The 19,449-nt window shown below is 44.9% G+C and overlaps 1 protein-coding gene across 9 annotated transcripts in view; it reads right to left on the bottom strand.

The window, feature by feature from the left end:
• CFAP251 (cilia and flagella associated protein 251) overlaps positions 1–19,449 on the bottom strand; it is a 115,284-nt gene that overhangs the window by 971 nt on the left and 94,864 nt on the right. For all 9 annotated transcript variants that reach the window (XM_085876822.1, XM_085876821.1, XM_085876820.1 and 6 more), the window contains 6 exons: positions 11,120–11,231; positions 9,196–9,359; positions 5,454–5,544; positions 1,558–1,701; positions 921–1,176; positions 671–763 (listed from right to left, as the gene is read on the bottom strand). In XM_085876822.1, the coding sequence (XP_085732948.1) occupies positions 671–763; positions 921–1,176; positions 1,558–1,701; positions 5,454–5,544; positions 9,196–9,359; positions 11,120–11,231 (860 nt within the window). The remainder of the gene's footprint in view (positions 1–670; positions 764–920; positions 1,177–1,557; positions 1,702–5,453; positions 5,545–9,195; positions 9,360–11,119; positions 11,232–19,449) is intronic.

Raw genomic sequence — 19,449 nt, 5'->3', positions numbered from 1 at the left:
TTTTAGATCCATCAACTTTAAATCACAACTGAACAGAAACAAGCGAAGTCGGTTGTACACATGTGAGATGGGCAGAGGTTGATTTGCCAACTCTACACTCCACCCAGATATCCTGCCCCCACCCCCTCAACATCCAAACCTCTGATCCTATCTACCCCTTTACTCTCAAACCTCCAATCTTCTCCACCCCCTCGCTTTCTAACTTCTGACCATCTAACCTCCCATCCTCTTTTTCCCCGTTGCTCTCTTACCTGCGATCCTTTACCCCCTTACTCTCTAACCCCCTTGCTTTCAAACTCCCATCCTCTCTTCCCCATTGCTCTCTAACCCCCTTGCTCCCTTACCTTCTATCCTCTTACCTTTGGGTAACTTTAGTTCTAACATTCCCCTTCCCTCATCTTCCCTGCAATTGATTTTCTCTCCCATGGAGCTGGCCCTTTGATGGAAACTACACACACAGGCAATTCAGTTGCGTGCTGTGAGATTAACAAAGTCTCTTCATTTAGTGGAACTCGTTTTCTGAAAGCAATTCAAATTGTTTGCCCAAAATCTACCTACCATGAGTGAGTTGAGTACTGTACAAAATGGCCACTTCATTGCTTTTGCAGGAGTTGAGCTAGCTCATCATCAAGACAAAAGATCATTAGAGATTATCCAAAGTTATCCTTACTTGAAAATGTATTTCCATCCTCATTTTGTGCCTCTGGTAGTAATAGTAGTGAGGTGAGGCATTCGATCAGCTCCTTCTCGGTCATATTCTCACCTGCGGTACACTCAGTTTTGGTAAGTTTGCATCCAGGACCGGAGGTCATGCAATCATCATGTTTGGATTTGCACTCTTCACTCATGTTGGTGCCTTTCCTTAGCATCAGACTTAGCCACTGAAATAAAATGGAATTTTCCAGTGATAACAATCAAACCTTCTGCTAACTGCAATCTCAAGAACTCCTGCAGGGGTATGGCCGCACATTCGTCCCGGCCCTCTTGCTCCGGCACCCGTGGTCCGTTTCTTTGGCTCAACGTGGTGAACGCGTCGTGCAGACGAGAAGACTGCAGGCCCAGGACGGGACGGTGATTGAGGTACAGACGAAGGAATGTAGGAAGGTCCACTCGATCCCTGTAATTTCCAGTCTCGGCATACGAACCAAATCGTACCTCATTTGTTATTTCTTCAACCTGCATAATAACACGATGTTTAGGGCTTTGCATTCAAGACAAATTGAATGTCTTTGGCCAATTAACAACAATCTCGATTAACAACAATCAATTCGGCCAATGTCAGCTGCTGTTTCTGGAACAATTACGTGCAGCGCGACCGAGGCAGTGGAGTGATGTGACAATGTTTACATGGTACATGGTAAAGCACACAACACTATACACATGTTAACTGTGCATTCTGATATTTCACTCCACGAAGGGTTTTACTCTGTTCTGTTCTGAAACCACAAAATTCTGACATTGTTTTGGAGAGATACAAGGTGGAACACTTTTTGCCATTGGATCCCGAGTTCTTTACTTGCTGCTTATCAATGTATCACATCCACCTGCGGAGCACACCTGTCGCTGGGTGGGATAGTATCCCAAAGCACGCATGATGGTCGGAACCTGGCCCAAGGGCACGTGCACATCTATTTGTCTTGGATCCATGACGTCGTAGCCCTCACTTCGAAGCTGCACCAAGTAGAAAAGTTCCTCCATCTCCTGCCAGAGTAGTGACCGGGTACAAGATGGAGAGTAACCGTCACGTCATGTACTTTACCGAGGTCCGAGTGCTTTTTAAAGCACAGAGAAACTTGCCATACCCAACATAGTCCACTACCGGCCTTCGTGTTACAGGAAGTGAAATATGTACGATTTTTGCATATTATTACCATGTGCTTGTGGCACCATGAAAAAAAGTCTCTCTGTCTCTCACTCTCACTCACACACATATCATTGGAAACAAATAGTCAATCTGTGGTTTCACTGAGACAAAATTACACCAGAAATGTGGTTTATTGTAACTAAATCCTCAAACCTTCCCACAGAACATAATAAATGAAGGTGGGGCAAAATATTTAATTTGCATAATTCCAAATTAGCCTCTCAAAGCAATATTTTCTGTTGGTATGCCTCTGTATAGGGAGATTCCATGCTTCTCCACCTGTTTATTTCATCCTCGTGGACAAGTACGCTGCTGGTAGTTGTATCCCCATTTTTTATACCTTATCGAGGCTCGTATGATAGCGAACACACAACGCACATCAAGGGGGGCATGAGACAAGAGGCGCGGGAGTGGGAGGGACAAAATAGTGGGGAACAGAGACATTTGGAGATCTGTGGAAGGGAGAGGGATGGGACTGGGAACATGGGGAATAGAAGATGGACATTACAGGGACTTTCAGGAAGGAAAGCAGGAAATTTGAAGGAGGTGGGCTTGGGTGGATTATCGGGGGTAGAAAAGATCGAGGATTTGGATGGGGGAAGATAAGAGGTGGTGGTGAACAGCTGTTTTGAAGGCCTGGAGGGAAGAATAGGAATGAATAGAGTGAGGGAGTTTATTCCAAAGGCGGGAAAAAAGAGGAATGAAAGAGTGAAGGTGAGCAGTGATTCGTGATTTCGGTAGTTTTACCAGAAGGGGGTTGTTGGCAGACCTTGAGTGCCCTGCGGAAATGTGGTGGGTTCAAATCGCAGAGAGAGCAGGGGGGGGGCGAGGCTGGAGAGGAGACGGTAGAAGACAGAAAGACCACCGACCAACCTGCGATGATTGAGTGAGAGGCCCAAAGACTCAGCCTCATAGCGGGAGATGCCATTGATCCGAAATGCCTTGGTTTCTACAGCGTGAAGCCGAGAAAGGTGGGAGGCAGGAGCACCAGTCCAGAGGGGAGAACAGTACTCCATCAGGCTGCGGACAAAAGCTTTCTAAGTGGTCAGGAGCTCAGGTGGGCCGAGGAAGGACCTTGCACGATGGAGGATTCCCAGTCGGCGACTGGCTTTGGAGGCGAGGTTTGAAATGTGGCTTTCCCAGGAAAGGTCATGGCAGATAGTGAGACCCAGAAACTTGAAAGAAAGGAATTCTTCCAGAGGATTGTTGAGAAAGTGGATGGGGGTGTTTTCTAAACGGTCCTTTCGAAGAGACATAGTGAGAGTGTGAGATTTGTCCGGATTGAAAGTATGAGAGCTAACAGGACAAGTATGAGCTAAAGTATGAGAGCTAGTTGTTTCAGGACAACTGCCTCACCACAAGCTTCAGTGAACCAAGGGCCGGAGGAAGGGTAGGACAACTGAAGACGAGAGGGGATAAATCTGTGCATAAGGGAGAGCAAGTTTCTTTGAAAGAATTCCCAGGAAGAGTTGATGTTGGAAAAAGTAGAGATAGGAGACCAGTCTATAAGTTTGAGGGCTGCTTGGACCAGCCTATAATTTGGAAATTGATAGCGCAGAACTGGTGGTAAACGACATCCTCTGTATGTAAATCCTCAGCAAACTCATTCCTGGTGCAAAATGTTTGTGCCCAACTGTCACCGCACTCCACGCAAACACGGTCAACAGTTGCCTGGAAAGATGCCATTCTGAGTGGAAAAACTCCACTGCCCTTTTTTGTGAAAGGAATTGGTGGTCCACTGTAGAATAACCAGTGTTCACTGAATCTAAAACTAGATTCTTGCAAATTAAGGCTGCGAATGCTGGTTGGTTCCTCTTCGGTTTTCTTATTGAGATCATGACAGATGACATTTTTGTTGACATACTCCCTTCGACACATTTGATGGACAGTCTGCCTTGCAGACGTGTGGACACTGTTTTCACACACTTCACTGTCTTGATTTCACTGCTCCCCTTCTGATGAAGAATCCCAGTCAGTCGCCCTTTGCTCAGTGGCTCCTGACAAATCACACACACACACACACACACACACACACACACACACACACACACACACACACACACACACACACACACACACACACACACACACACACACACACACACACACACACACACACACACACACACACACACACACACACACACACACACACACACACACACACATCCATGATATGAAATGGAGAAAAGAACAGTTGGAATCATACAAATAGAGAACAATGTCACTTAAGTATTATATAATATCATATATTAGGCCACAGGAAGTGCCTGACTGCAGTTATTTTGTCCAAAGGCTGTGATACCAAATATCAAGTCGAGGGTGTCCATAATTTTGTCTGTCATTTATTTTTATTTTCTGATTTAAAAGGATATATTAAGTTCTGAATCAAAAACAAAGGTTCTGTAATATTAACATTGAAATAAAGAATTGTGGAGACAAAATACTTTTGTCAATTTCAACTTATTTTTTGAAAAAAGTGTGAGTTATTTGAAAAAAGTGCAAGGGTGACAATATTTTTGGCCACGACTGTATATATGTGTGTGTATAGTATATATTTCTGTGTAAGAGAGGTTGGTCGTATGTAATTGGTGGCCATCTTGGAATATGGTGGCCATTTCGGATTTTATTGCTTGTCTATAATCTTCAAAATTTATTCAGTGTTAATACTTGTATGATGTTTCATGCATCAGTTTGTCTCCTTGAACATATATCCCCTGAATCTAAATGTTCAATGAGATATATTGAACAAAATCGGCACCAAGCGGACATCTTGGATTTATTACAAATCAGTTTTGCCCCACCTACAATTATCGATATATTTTTTACATCGTTCAGCAGGGGTTTGGGGCTTCTTTATAGCACACCCCGTTTATGTTACAAACTTGTCTAGTTCGGTGGTTTGGGGACGAAATTGACTGGACTAAAATGCAAGGAGTTTGGTGGATGGTGTGCTGCATCCATCCTGCTCAATGCCACCTTTTGATTTGCCACAGGTGTTCATAGTCCAAACGTAGTAGAGACGTTAGGAAATGAGGGGGATTCACTTGGATGGAACTTGGTGAGAGAAAAAGGTGAGTTTAGGAAAGAGTTAAAACGTGTCATGATTAACTATACCCCCACCACTGGTAATCTTCCATCATCATGATCTTTTCTATACTCATTAACTCCCCAACCTCCTTCCCCCTTCTCTGCTCGCAGGTTGTTTTGTTCCACATTTTGTTCATCCCCCTGTTGTTTCCATTGAATCCCCCATCGTCAGTCTACCTCCTTTTATGCTATGTCACCTTTCGTCCATGACCTGATATCTTGTATCTGAATTCACGGTGGACCACATAGAGTTATGTTGGAAGAGCAAACATTCTGAGGCCGACTCCCTTTACCTTTACTAAATCGAGGTTTCCCCACTGAATGAACATTCATAAAATGTGTGGTCATGTGATGTGGACAACAAGAATTTGTCATGTGAAAAATGAATGCTGTATAATGAAGTTTTGATTGGAGTTTAACAAATTAATGGGACTGTAGTAGAAAGAATGAGCAAATGTAAAGCTTAATGAGGAAGAAGAAGAGTGGATTGCCGTCAAACCTTAAACAGGTCTCCTTCACGGCCTCCTTCAAGCAGTCTGTAGAAAGGGTCCAGACCAGATCCAGCCAGGGCTGCCGCTGCTTGCAGGGTTCTGCACATAGTGGAGGGTCAGGAAGGGTCATTGTAGAGGTTTGGGGTAAGGGTCATTGTGGATGAGTGTGGGTCAGGGTCATTGTGGGTGGGTGGTTAATTCGAGGTACTGTTCAACACTATTGCTGTTGTGAAGGACAATTTAGCTTGAAAATGTTGATATTGCCTTTATATTCATCTGTATGGAGTTTTCGCTCAAATTAATCAATTACCGAGCAAGGACAAAATGTGTTTTTTGTTTTGTTTGTTTGTTTTAAATTGGCATTCTATATATCATCAGAGGTACAGCCTTTGTGCTGAGAAAACGAAGGAAGGGTTTGATGCTGCTGTCAAGTCCGAGTGGACTAATGTAGACCATCACGTACAATGAGTTGAACGTACAATGAATGAACCAGCAATCTTATATTTCTGTCACAGAGATGAGGGTGTTGGCAGAGTTGAAAACACACATTGATGCTTCAGTGAGAGTGCACCACAGATGTGTAAACCATGTGTGATTAGATAAGGTGTCATGAAAGGGATTCAGTGAGATGACACCATCTCCACCAAAGTGTGTGTGTGTGTGTGTGTGTGTGTGTGTGTGTGTGTGTGTGTGTGTGTGTGTGTGTGTGTGTGTGTGTGTGTGTGTGTGTGTGTGTGTGTGTGTGTGTGTGTGTGTGTGTGTGTGTGTGTGTGTGTGTGTGTGTCGTCCAAAACCATGAAACCTCGGGGCCCCAAACTTTGCATGCATACTAAGAAAACTCCAAGGAAGTACATGAGTGAAAATTGGGTGTTTGGGTTAATTAAAACACCCCTTTTGAACATAATTAACGGCTTTCTCCATAAAAGGTTTATCCTGAGTCATCCTCAATGAACCTCGCAGGGGTCTTATTTTGGTGTAGTTAAACATGCCTAGCCTTGGACATACGATCCACTCTCACGGACTAATTAAAGTATATAATTGAAATATTTTATCACATTTGAGAATCGGATCTCATGGACTAAATAAGTGCTGAAAACTGGAGTGAAATTTGAAAGTTTCAACAAAGTAACGATTTTTATAACTATTTTTAAAGCAAAATGTTAAACCTAAGTTTTTCTTCTTGTTCTTGTTCTTGTTCTTCTTGTTCTTCTCGGCTTGGCTGCTGGGTTGCTATTACTCTTACTAAGCCAACACCAGGCTGTTCGGACGATTATATTGAGTGAAGAAAAGATTAAGGAACGTGTAGAAAGTGGAAACTCATTGATCGCAATGCCGTGCTCTCTAACCTGCTTTTGCAATCCATGACTATACAGTCAAATCAGATATAATATTTCAATCCTTTTTTTTCTTTCAGCAATTACGCAGATTTCTTTTTACCGTTTTGTGCGATCTGCTTTCATGCCAAAATATAAATTTAAATATACTAAGAGTTGCTGCAATATATTAATAGTCGACAGTTGCTGAGAAATAGGAAAGAAGACAGCACACACGGACGTGGTACAAATGGGTACAAATTGCTCTCTGTGAGGTGTGTGCTTGCCTGCATGTGAGGAGGTTGGATGAACACGTATGGGGGAGGGGGCGTGCATGCAGACATTCCTTTGCCAGGTATCATGGGTTTTAATTTTTAAATGCTCCCACCCGTTTCAGATAGAACACAGCAGTTAAAAAGAAAATGTTGCTGTTTGGGTGTATTTTATCGCCCTGGAAATGCCCTGGTATGCTGCTTACCCTTCACCTCACACTGCTTCCCATCCCCTGCCCTCACGCTGCCTTCCCATCCCCTGCCCTCACGCTGCCTTCCCATCGCCTGCCCTCACGCTGCCTTCCCTTCCCCTGCCCTTGCACTGCCTCCCTTCCCCTGCCCTCTTGCTGCCTTCCCATCCCCTGCCCTCGTGCTGTCTTCCCATCCCCTGCCCTCGTGCTGTCTTCCCATCCCCTGCCCTCATGCTGCCTTCCCATCGCCTGCCCTCACGCTGCCTTCCCTTCCCCTGCCCTTGCACTGCCTCCCTTCCCCTGCCCTTGCACTGCCTCCCTTCCCCTGCCCTTGCACTGCCTCCCATCCCCTGCCCTTATGCTGCCCTCCCATCCCCTGCCCTTATGCTGCCTTCCCATCCCCTGCCCTCATGCTGCCTCCCCATTCCCTCTCCTCTCCTCGCTATCATCCTCCCAAACCCCCTCCAGTACTATTCAACTCTCTGGATGTCGAGGAGAGGAAGGGGTGTCAAAGAATGTGCAAATTGGACAAATTAAAGTTTAAAAAAATGTTTAAGTAGTCTGAACTGCTGCTTGGATCAATTCCACAAATTGTCTCAGGTCAAGATATTCTAGAGCCTTTTTGTGTGGAAATTAAATAAAGGTAGGAACACTGGCATGGCCTTTTCAATGAATGAAGGAAAATGCCCTTCCTTTCCTTACCTTCCCCTTCCCTCACCCTTCCCCTCTCCCAAAGCCCCTTTTCCTTTCCACCCCCACCGTCTCTGGACGGTGTCCGAGCGTTGTTTAGTCTGACCCAATTGAACGTGCTGTTTTAACATACTTAATTTCATTCAATCCTGTATTAATGCCGGCATAAGCAGACCATTCTCCCGCCCTCCCCCCTCCCCCCTCCCACTTTCACTTAAGTCCCCCTATCAAACGCATGCCGAAAACACCCCTTCCCCTCCCCACTACCCCCTGCCTCTCCCCCCTCTCTGCCTCTTTCCCCCATCCTCCTCACTACCTCCCAGTGTATTGCGACCTGTGGTGAGGCCTCGCTTCCCCCCCACCCCATTTCTCGCTCCCCCCTTTCTCGCCCCCCCTTTCCTTGCACTCTCCCCCTTACTCACTTCCCCACTTCTCCTTGCCCCCCCTTCCACTCCCAACCCCACTTTTCTGGACCTAATATTACCGTTAGCAAAACGACGGGTTGTATTTGCTTGAAAATGTATAAAAACCATGAGCTGCGTCAACAGCAACTGTGCATTAAGAGAATGGACAATCGAGGTCTTTGCTCGCAGTGACGCCACAAGGAAACTTGTGGCCTTCCTCCAAAGCTTGCTCCATTAACTATCCTGAAGGGTTCAAGTGGTTTTTTTTTTTGGTTTTTTTTAAAGGGCTACAGTATGAATGTGTCACCTCGCCAGGATAAATAAGTTCCATGTTTCAAAAGAACTTTTGAATGTATCCAAATCGACAATCTGTTGTAATGAGGCCTCGTTTACTATTAACCTTGAAACAACATGTGAAAAACCACCTGTGAAGAAATAGACATGCTTGGAAGTGAAACAAAATATAATCGATCACTCATTGTGTGTCCTGAAGTCCTCATGTGGTTTCAGGTTCACTAAAAGGTAGTACACTCCTCTCTGAGCCGTCGAGTCTGGGTTCAATTGTCGTCCCAAATACACTCTCATCTCGTGTTTTGTACGAGTGTGTTGTATCGACACTATTCCTCGCATGGATGTTAAACTGGTGTCTCGTCTGCACGTGTTAGCTGATGGTCATTAAAGTGTCCACGGTGTGGAGTAACAGATGTCGTGCTGGCGAATTCATGCCCGAATGTGTGGCCAACCTGAATATTAAATATGCCTGGCCACCTGAATATTAAATAGTGATGGTCGTTTGACATCTAGAATAAGTACCAGAAAGTTGGCCGTGACCTCCACGGCAAAGTAAGCTCAAGGGTCAGCCAATCAATGTGCTGCTTACGTGGTCTCTATGCACCAAATATAAATGGTCGCGTCCAACCCGCCAGCGGTCACAAGATGTCTTCCATCATGGGTACAGCAGAAACTGGCAATACCTCTTGGGTGACATGAAACCGTGGCAGAACGATGCAGGTTTCCATCCAAGGGTAGCAAGTGCAATCCCACCTGAAAAACACATTACGAGATCATGTGACCTTCCTTTTCACTCACTTGTGACTAAACTCCATTGCGAGTGTATTGGACTTGCATAGAAAAGAAATTGTAAATGTGCGAACTGAACCTATTAATCTCATGTCTGACGTTGAGGGCCTCCATCCATTGTTGGGTGAGTCGAAATAGCATGTCCAAGGTGGCGTGACCTGATCTGAATCCAAATTGGTGATCTGAGATTCAGTTGCTGGAGAAAAGGAAGGATTTCGTATGAACTGTGATGGATTCCATCACCTTGCTGATGATTGGAAGTAAGCTGTTAGGTCTACACTTTCAGGGATCAGATTTTTGCTCCTTTTTACCTCTGCCACCAAAGGTGGCATGTTTTATCCTTGTTTGATTACTGGTGAAATCGAATATTCGCAAGTATATTGGTTGGTCTGGTCTGTGATTCTGTTTGTCACTTGCGAAAATTGAAAATTTTTGAAGTACATTGGTTGGTTACATGCATTATTGTCTCTGTCTGTCTGTCTGTCTTTGTCTGTTGCTTGGCGAAAATGTTTTTTGCCATGTTGGTCTGTCTGTCTGTCTTTGTCACACGATTTTTAGCCAGTTTTCTAGCAATCGTTCTGAAATTTTTTGTTTATGTAGGTGACCGGCCAAGGACAGCAACACTTAATTTTGGTGAAGATCCGAATCCGGATCCGGATCTGAAATTTTTTTAAGTGATTCTTCACCATTGAGAGATTGGGTCAAAACGATATATAGCACGACATCTCAAAACGTGATGTATGGATTCCGCAGAAACTTGGTCGACAGGTTGGGAATGCCACTAGGAAGAATTGATTCAATTTTGGTGAAAATCTGGATCCAGATCCAGATTCGAGAATTATTTATTTTTTAACTGATTCTTCACCATTGAGAGATGGGGCTAAAATCTATGTTGCATGATATATCAAAAAGTTATGCACAGATTCGGATGAAACTTGGTGGACATGTTGGGGTGACAAGGACTAATTGATTAGATTTTGGTGAAGATCCGGATACGAGAATTTTTCAAGTGATTCTACACTGCCAACAACTATCTATGTACACACTCTGTCAGGGCCCAAAAAAAAAAAAAATGAGCCAAGCTGTTTTTTTTTTTTTTTCAAATTTGGAGTAAATGATGCACAACAGTACATATTCCAGTTTGAACTGATTACTGATGTTACAGGAGCTAAAAACCCTCCATGCAGTTTACAGAAATTTTAATGAAAATTTTCACGTTTTAAGAAGTTTCGTTCTCAAAAAAACCGAAAATTATGAAATTTCCATATTTTTGCCTTTCATCCTTGAAGGCCAATATTTCAGGTAAGACAAAATAGATCAAAATTTTACACATAAGAAAGGAAGAAAAGACTGTTTTGAGTTGTTCTTTGTCATAACAAAAAAAAAAAAAAAACACCTTACTGTTAGAAGTATCGTATACTTTTAAAGATCTGCAATACATTTTTAGGGTGTTGTGTTTTTTGGTCCACACAGTGAACGTGCAAGACGTGTCGGAGGCTCGGAGAGTGAGCGACGGGGCAGGGGAAGCCTGGAGGTGAAGATGGGAGGGTGGTTGGAGAGACCGGGGGGAGAGGGGAGGGGTGGGACAATGGGAAGGGCAGGAATGAGTGAGGGGACGGGACGAGAGGGAAGACAGGAGGGGAAGCATTGTGAGAGTGGGCTATACAGTATTTGTGGAAAGCTTAGATGTTAAAACAGTTATGGCCGGACTCGGGTGGTGAGACCTTGTTGCGAGTGCAGAACGCCAGGCAGGAAGGGCCTTCAGAGCCAGTCTGTGGAGGTACCAGGATGAGGCAGTTGATGGGAGAGTCACACAATGGGGCCAGAAAAGTGTACCTGCAAACGGCGAGTTTTGTATCCATAGTCAAGGCTCGTGGAAGAGCGAGAACACCCAAAGGATGAGCACGCAACATAACAAAAGGAACAACAGAAAGAGAATGGGGAAAATAGATGCAGACAGACAAAGAAGGGATGAAGGTAATGATGAGGGGAAGGGGAGAATGCAAGGGGTGGACAAGATGGTTTCTTTCATATTCATTTGTTCACAAGCAAGCTACCTACTATCATGCTTTTATCACATGTACTCCAAATACTTCAAGCACAGGTCTTATTTCTCAAAGATGAACATTTCATGGATGTGACTGGAGGAGGTGCACCTTCACTTACCTGCAATCATTACTAAAAATGGCATTAAAAAAAGAACAATCAAAGCTGGCAAACAGCCTCCGACTGTACCCAATTTTACATCAAGCAGAATACAGTCATGCACCTCGAGATGAAAGTTTGCAATACCCCAAGGGTGGAACTCTTACTTGTGACCTCAGATGGCCAATTAAATTGAGCAGATTTCCCAAATGGGAAATTTCTCGTAATTTCCCAAATGGTATAACTTAGAGATTAATTCCACCACAAAGCAAACGAGTAACAATACCTTGATTTACAAACAAATACTTTGTTCAAGGCATCAAAGGACAAAAAGTTAATGACAGAATATATATATATATATATATATATATATGTATATATATATATATATATATATATATATATATATATATATATATATATATATATGTATATATAGTTGCGGGCTGGGGGTTGGGTGAGAAGGCCACGAGGTGGGGGAAGCTATCTCGGTCCCCACCAGACTCCCCGGAATTGTAGGCTGTCGCACACGGATAATACCGTGACGCGGCAGCTCGCTTAAACCGGCCGTGGACGCCAATAACTCAACTGCGTGACCAAGGGTCCTTCCATCGTACGGAGCTAGCGGCACCGTCCGGCCTCCCAGGTCCGAGCCCCACTCACCAGTCCTTCAGGGACAAAGGCAGGGGCGGACCCTCCGGATTCTGGCGGTGCTCTCCCCACACAGAGCCCAAGCCACTCGCCCGGACAATTCGTCAACCCCGTCTGGGTCGATGCGCGCCCCGCACCGTCTTGTGCACTCGACCATGCCAAATTACTCGCACTCTGCACATACTCCAGCACAATCACACTGGGGACTTCTTGTGTTATAGCCCAAGAGACCCCGGAGCCTCTGCCCACCCCCAAACTTGGCATGTACCCTTTCGCATCATGCGCCTGCTTCACCTCGCTCACCCTTACCTTCACTGGACTCACCTCGTCACGGTCTGCCTCGCGGGAGCGTATTCTCTTCCTCTGTTCCTGAAGGAGGCCGTCCTGACCCTTACATCGGGTCTCAAGACATTCCACAAGCTCCACCTTAATGTCCCTTACCTTCCCCTCTATTTGTGTTTGCTCCTTTTTTACTTTATGTAATTCGTCCTTCACCCGTTCTATCTCCCTTTGTGTCTCTGTTAATTCCCCCTTTGCTATGCTAAAACACTCCTTTGTCTCGTCCTCGTGTTTCTTTAATTGCTTCCCCATTTCCTGGTTCTTCGTCTCAACCTTCTGTCGCATCTCTTTCACCATTTTCGTAATTTCTTCATGTCTCATTTTACAGTCTTCCTTTGTTCCCTGCTGGCCTTATTTTAAATTTTGTGTCGCGTTCGTGTTTTTCCCAATCTCCACTTTTAATTGCCCTTGTCCTTTCTTTATTTCCATCATCCCCTGTCCGAGTTTATCCACTTCTTGTCCAACCGCCGTTATTTTATCCGTCACTTCTTCCTTACCCGTCTTCATTGCGGTCCAAACACCTTCCACACTCCCCCTCAACTCGGTCATTTCTTCACGTACAGTAATAATCTCCTCCACCATTTTCCGGACCATGTTTTTCATTTCGCCCTTAACCTCTGCCAGCTCTGCCTTCATTTCCTCCTGACCCGCCTTCATTTCCTCTTGACTCGCCTTCGGTGTTTGCATATTCCAATCCATTTTTTTCATATCACTCCTCTGTTGGTTTCCCACCAGTTCCATGCGCTCCATCATTTGTTTCATTATCTCCATCAACTGGTCCGTTTCCAATGGCTTTGGCGGAGCCGATCTGCTATGATCGGGTGTGGATCCGATAGGGATCGCTAGGTCCTCCGTGAGGGAAATTTGATGCAGGGGATCCTCAAGCATTGTTATAGATGCAGTTACTCCCATTACCTCTGAGTATGGCTGCAGGGAACGATCTCCCTCAAAAATGTTGTCCTGAGCCACGGAGTCCTCCAACATTGTAATCTCAAAACCCACCTGAACCAGCTCGTCTTGGTCTGCCATGGTCCATACCTAAAATTAACTAAAATTTGAATCCTGCTCTTAATTTCAGGGGGAAGGGGGGGGATTGCTAAGCACACCCCTGGCTCGAATTCCGTTCCAGATACCAAATTGTTGCGGGTTCGAATCCCGTAAATTTTTATTTGGTCTATCCCACTCCTGACACCAAACTGTTGCGGGCCGGGGATTGTGTGAGAAGACCACTAGGTGGGGGAAGCTATCTCGGTTCCCACCAGACTCCCCGGAATTGTAGGCTGTCGCACACGGATAATTCCGTGACGTGGCGGGTCACTTAACCGACCGTGGATGCCAATAACTCAACCGCATGACCTGGGGTCCTCCCGTCTATGAGTTAATCGGGTTACCTAATTAATCACGTGGTTTAATTACCGGTGAACATGCCCTCGGTACGCCTTGTCCGGACCGGATCACTCCACCGGATCGGATCACTTTTCCGGATCGGATGCAGCCGAGCGACACTGCCAAGGATGTACCAGCTCAAAGGAACGGATCGTTGGGATTGTTCGGGGGGCCACCCCGAAGCGATACGTCATCACCTGAATCGGGTGCTCCGATTGGCCCCTCACCCTCAAGTGGCTCGCTAACTTTGGCCGAAAACCACCTCACTTCGTTTCCAGCAAGATCATCCCAGACAGCGAACATATTTCGCTCCGACCCCACGACATGACATGAATCGCCCACACCGAAATTGGAACGCGAATCGTCCTGCAAAAACCCCCGGGCCGTGCCCTGGCGACCGGCCGAGGGTCCCGCATGCCTGCTCGGGCGCCCGACCAGCGCCGATCAACGCGCCCGCTCTGCGTGTCATGTGCCCCGCACTGTACATTCCCCGGCTCGATCGCAGCTTCACTGGCCGTAGAGACGAGAAGATGTTCACCATCCGTGGAGAATCTGCTGCTGCCAGCGAGGGCCAAAGGTACATCGTTATGGATAAATCCATGCATGTTTCGTGAGTTGCGTACGTGTCTGCCTTCGAGCAATTTCCATACAGTGCACGCCGTTCGACCATTACGCGCGTGGCCAACACTCGCGTTCGAACAACTCCGCTGGCGTGTGTGCGGGGCGAACACCAATGTGTGTCAAATATTTGGTTGAAAAGGAACAAGCCGCTTCTACTCCGCACACTTGTACCCCACCCAACATGGCGTGGAGTCATCTTTATCGGCCTCCGTACGCGTTTTGTGCAGCGTGGGCATCGTGCTGGCTGTCTTTCCTGTGTTGTGAAAAACACAATTCGTGCAGCCTTTTCAGAGGTTTTCATTCGTTTGCCTTTTTAGTTCAACCGGCAATCTTCCTCAGATCATCGGAAGCTCGAGTCGATAATCCCGCATTGCTAAGCGCACTATATGACTCACTGCACACGTTGGGTTGAGGGCTCGTTTGGGAACGAGGGCTTTGCGCCATCATTTCCTCACAGCGGCGCCGCATGCACTGGCCTCCATGAGGGCCCACCTCACAGTGAAGGCACACGTGGCTGATTTACCTCAGGAATAATCAGACAAAAAGAAGAGTCGGGACGAAATGAAGAAGAAAATGATGAGCAAACCTAGTTATGAGATCATCGCAACGCACGCCCCAGTTGTCCTGCTGGACAAAAGGAAAGGGACTATCTACACGTATAATAATGGAATAACTGTCTTGGGACCACTATCTGTTGGATGCATGCGATTCCGAGAACCGCAGCAACACACACACACACACACACACACACACACACACACACACACACACACACACACACACACACACACACACACACACACACACACATATATATATATATATATATATATATATATATATATATATATATATATATATATATATATATATATACACATATATCCAGAGTGTTTCAAAAGAAGTGGACTGTTTGAGGAGCCTGATATTCTGTCGTTTCCAGTGTTATACCCTTCTTGCAGGTTATAGTGGTGGTGGTATACCATTTCTAACAAGTATTCAGTCGGACCCTACATCAACTATGGTATTCACAATGAAACACAAAGTGAAAATTGTGACTTTGTGGTTTGAGACAAAATCCTACGAGCAGGTGAGCCAACGATATTGTCAGTATTACAATGTTCACACCCATCATAGACCTTCCAATGGGAGCATTCAGCTGTTTGTGGAGCACTTCCAAGCACATGGAAGTGTGAAAAATCAAAATAAAGGCAACAGTGGCCACCCATCAAGTGTTACCAAGGATCAAGGGAACATTGATCTTGAGAGGTTCTGCTATCGAAAGTCCTTATAAACGCCACCATTGGCGTTCCCAAGAACTGGCGATCTCAGCCTCATCTGTGTGGTGCCTTCCCGCTTCTGGACTCAAGCTCTTCCCCAACATCATATCTGTAAGACATAAACTAACTGAATGACATGGCAAGCTGAGTAACAATATGTGATTGGTTCACGTGACCAAATGGAAAGGTACCCAAATTGGATCAACTCCTTGTGGTTCAGTGATGAAGCACACTTCCATTTGAATGGGGCCATCAACAATCACAACAACATCTTCTGGGGTGCTGAGCCTCCTGGGGAGGTGTCTGAGATGTCTCTCACGGCCTCCAAGTCCACTTGCTTCTGTGCATTGAATGCCAGATGGGGTACGCTGGGACCATATTGGTTTGAGGACTCCAATGGCAAGGCGGTGACAGTCAACGGCGAGCGTTACTGTGAGGTCTCATGCCGGTTACATGCTGATCTCACTCAACGACTGTCTCCAAACCAACTCAGACTTGCATGGTTCATGTAGGATGGTGCCCCACCTCACACAATGCAGGTGAAACCATCGACTTGCTCCAACAGCTGTTTGGAAATTGTGTCATCAGCCTGGGTACAGCACATAAGTGGGTGCCCTACAGCCCAGATTTGAATCCATTGGATTTTTTTTTTAATTTTGGGGTGCTGCCAAAGGTGACGTTTACGCCAACAAACCTCGAACCCTAGCTGTCCTGAAGGAGGAGGTGGAGGACTACCAGCAGGCTACCACTCCAGCCAGCCACTTGCAGAATTTCTCCGCACATATCCGTATGAGTTGTGGAGAATTTCAGTCAAGACCAAAGCCTGCTTGAACAGAGGCAGAGCACACATTGAAAATGTCGATTACAAGCAGTACAAGGAGTGATTTGAAAATGGCATGATGTATGCTTTTCATCATCGTATCACTGAACTTGCTCCCTTTTGTAATTACCCTGCACTCGTGAAGTGAAAAACAGGATGAAGCATGGGTAGCATATGTATGTACAGCATATGTCGTACGTATGTATGCGTGGTCGTATGGCAGCTTAGCTGCCGAGGTAGCTATCATTTATTGAAGTGTGACTGTGTCGCTGATGCAGTGTCCCTCTACCATTACACACACTGGAACTGGTACTCATTTCGCCGACCTCAGAAGGATGACAGGCTGAGTCAACCCCCTGGTGTATTAATTCAGCGGCTGACATGGCTTGAACTCAGGACCCAAGGATCCCAAGCCACCACCCTAACCACTCGAACCAACACCAGGCTACGTACGTATGTATGGCGTACAGCGTGTCTGCATGTTGTTAAGAGCGTCCAACGAAAACTGTTCAGCAGAGGAAATTGAAACTTTACCACATGTTACATGACCTTGTGATATAGAAGTCAACAAAGGACAAAAGGTCAACATAGGACAATTCTGAAATCCTCAATTTTTATCTGATTGACTTGAAATTTGAACAGAATTTGCATGTCAGGTCACTAAATTCAACCACAAATTATTTTTGAGGTCAACATCGGCCAAATGTCTAAAATTGTCAATTTTTATCCGATTGACTTGAAATTTGAACAGGATTTTCATAGAATTGACCCTCATGTGTCACGTGGACTGGCAGCCATATTGGATCGAAGGGAAAATCTTTGAAAATATTCATAGGAGAAACCGCTTAACCGATTATTACAAAATTTAACTGATTCATCAACTACCCATGGGAAATATGGTTTGATAAAGACAACGTCATCGGTCAAATGGTCTGGCAGCCATATTGGATAAAAGAAAAAAAACAAGAGTTGGCTCAAACAAGGTCTTTCTCAAGACTGTGCAGGGTATGTATTCTATGAATACCATCTAGTTTTTCAACAATAAAATGTTCAAACAGCCCACTTTTTATGAAACACCCTGGATGTGTATATTTCAATATAAATAAATATATATGTGATCTTATCTATACTAATAAGTGTGTGTGTGTGTGTGTGTGTGTGTGTGTGTGTGTGTGTGTGTGTGTGTGTGTGTGTGTGTGTGTGTGTGTGTCCTCTTTAACTGCAAAACAATGACAACCTAGCAGCCTGAAACTTTTCATGGATACTAAGAAAACTCCAAGGAAGTGCAAGAGTAAAAATTGGGTGTTTGAGTTAATTAAAACACCACTTTTGAAGATAATTAATGGCCTTATTATGGACATCCTCGGATCCCCTTGCTCCCTCAACGGGGTCTGAAGGTGCATGCGTCCTTGGTAATGTGGGGGAAAAATTTATATTAATGTATTCTAAATTGTAACAAATGGAGTTTTAGAAATGTAAGTTTTATGCTACAAGTTGAATTGGCTGTCCTTTCTGGCCAAGAGACTTTTGCCCTAAATGTTGATAAATGACTTGGTCTGGAGCGGTGTGACCTGAGCTGATAACGGCGAACCTTTGCCTTGAAATGTACGAAGTGGCTTCTTGTCTAAAGGACACGTCTGCAGTCTGGGTTGATATCCCCCACCACTTTCCCATGAAAGTATAAAATGCTTCGAAATGTAAAATTGTTTCTGTGCAAGTACCTGAGGAAGTATAGAATCTCAGTGGCTTGTGCTCCTTGGAACTGACCAAGTACCAAGTTAGAATAAAACTCTGATGTAATGTGGAAGTGAATAGAATCGGGTTGGTCTAACTGTTAAATAAAAAGTAAGAATTGATGAAATAGAACCAAATAATATTGCAATCAATGGGGATTCTTAAGTTCATTGTACGAGGGTGAGAAGTGTATGGTGGATAATTAGAAAAAAAATTGTTTCACAAGGAAGGACTTGTGTGGACATCGGTTTATCAGTGTCAATAGGTTTTATGCAGGATTTTATAACCAAAACGGACAAACGTTAAACTCTGCCTGAAGTCAAATAGGATTCCACAATCGGCCAGGTAGAATCCTTTAACGATCACAACAAGGTGGGTTAAAAAAAATCCACATCAGTAACCTTGCTCCTCCATGAATATAGCAACCTCGCTCACAAATTAATACTATACCATGAATATAACAAAATAAAATATTACAAACGCTCGTGAGGGAAACAAAGAGAAATACAATTCTGACGTTATATCCGGATCGGCAGCAGCTTCTTAAAGTACGGATCGGGAGCAGCTTCTTAAAGTACGAATCGAAACTCAAATTCATAATTGTAGTGATGTATTTATGATACCTCCCAACCACCGTAGAACACCGGCTGGGACCCCAAAACGTTCCAGAGAAGGTTTAGCGGGGCGAGCCCCAAAACTGAGGGAGTCGGTCGTACAAGCACTCCTGCTTCGGTGCAGTGCTTTCCTAAAGTTATTTGGTTTCTCTTTGTGAGTTTCAAAGCAAAATCCATTTGATAAAACCAGATTTCTGAGCCGTTCACCATATTAACGTGTTTTCTCAATTAAAGAGCCAATTATTTTTCCACCTGTCATTATGAAGCCTAACATTATCTGCTAACTCCTCAACCTCCACTACCCCACCATTCTCTATCTCTCTTTGTCCCATCCTCGCTCCAACCCCTTCTAATACAGTGCAGCATCCTCCCACACCTCTCTCTCTCTCTCTCTCTCTCTCTCTCTCTCTCTCTCTCTCTCTCTCTCTCTCTCTCTCTCTCTCTCTCTCTCTCTCTCTCTCTCT

This window comes from Eptatretus burgeri, chromosome 4 (assembly GCF_056783735.1).
Source record: "Eptatretus burgeri isolate ZD-2024b chromosome 4, Ebu_testis_v1, whole genome shotgun sequence".
In the NCBI taxonomy this organism is placed as follows: domain Eukaryota; kingdom Metazoa; phylum Chordata; class Myxini; order Myxiniformes; family Myxinidae; genus Eptatretus; species Eptatretus burgeri.
This window is presented reverse-complemented; position numbering and strand designations above follow the sequence as displayed.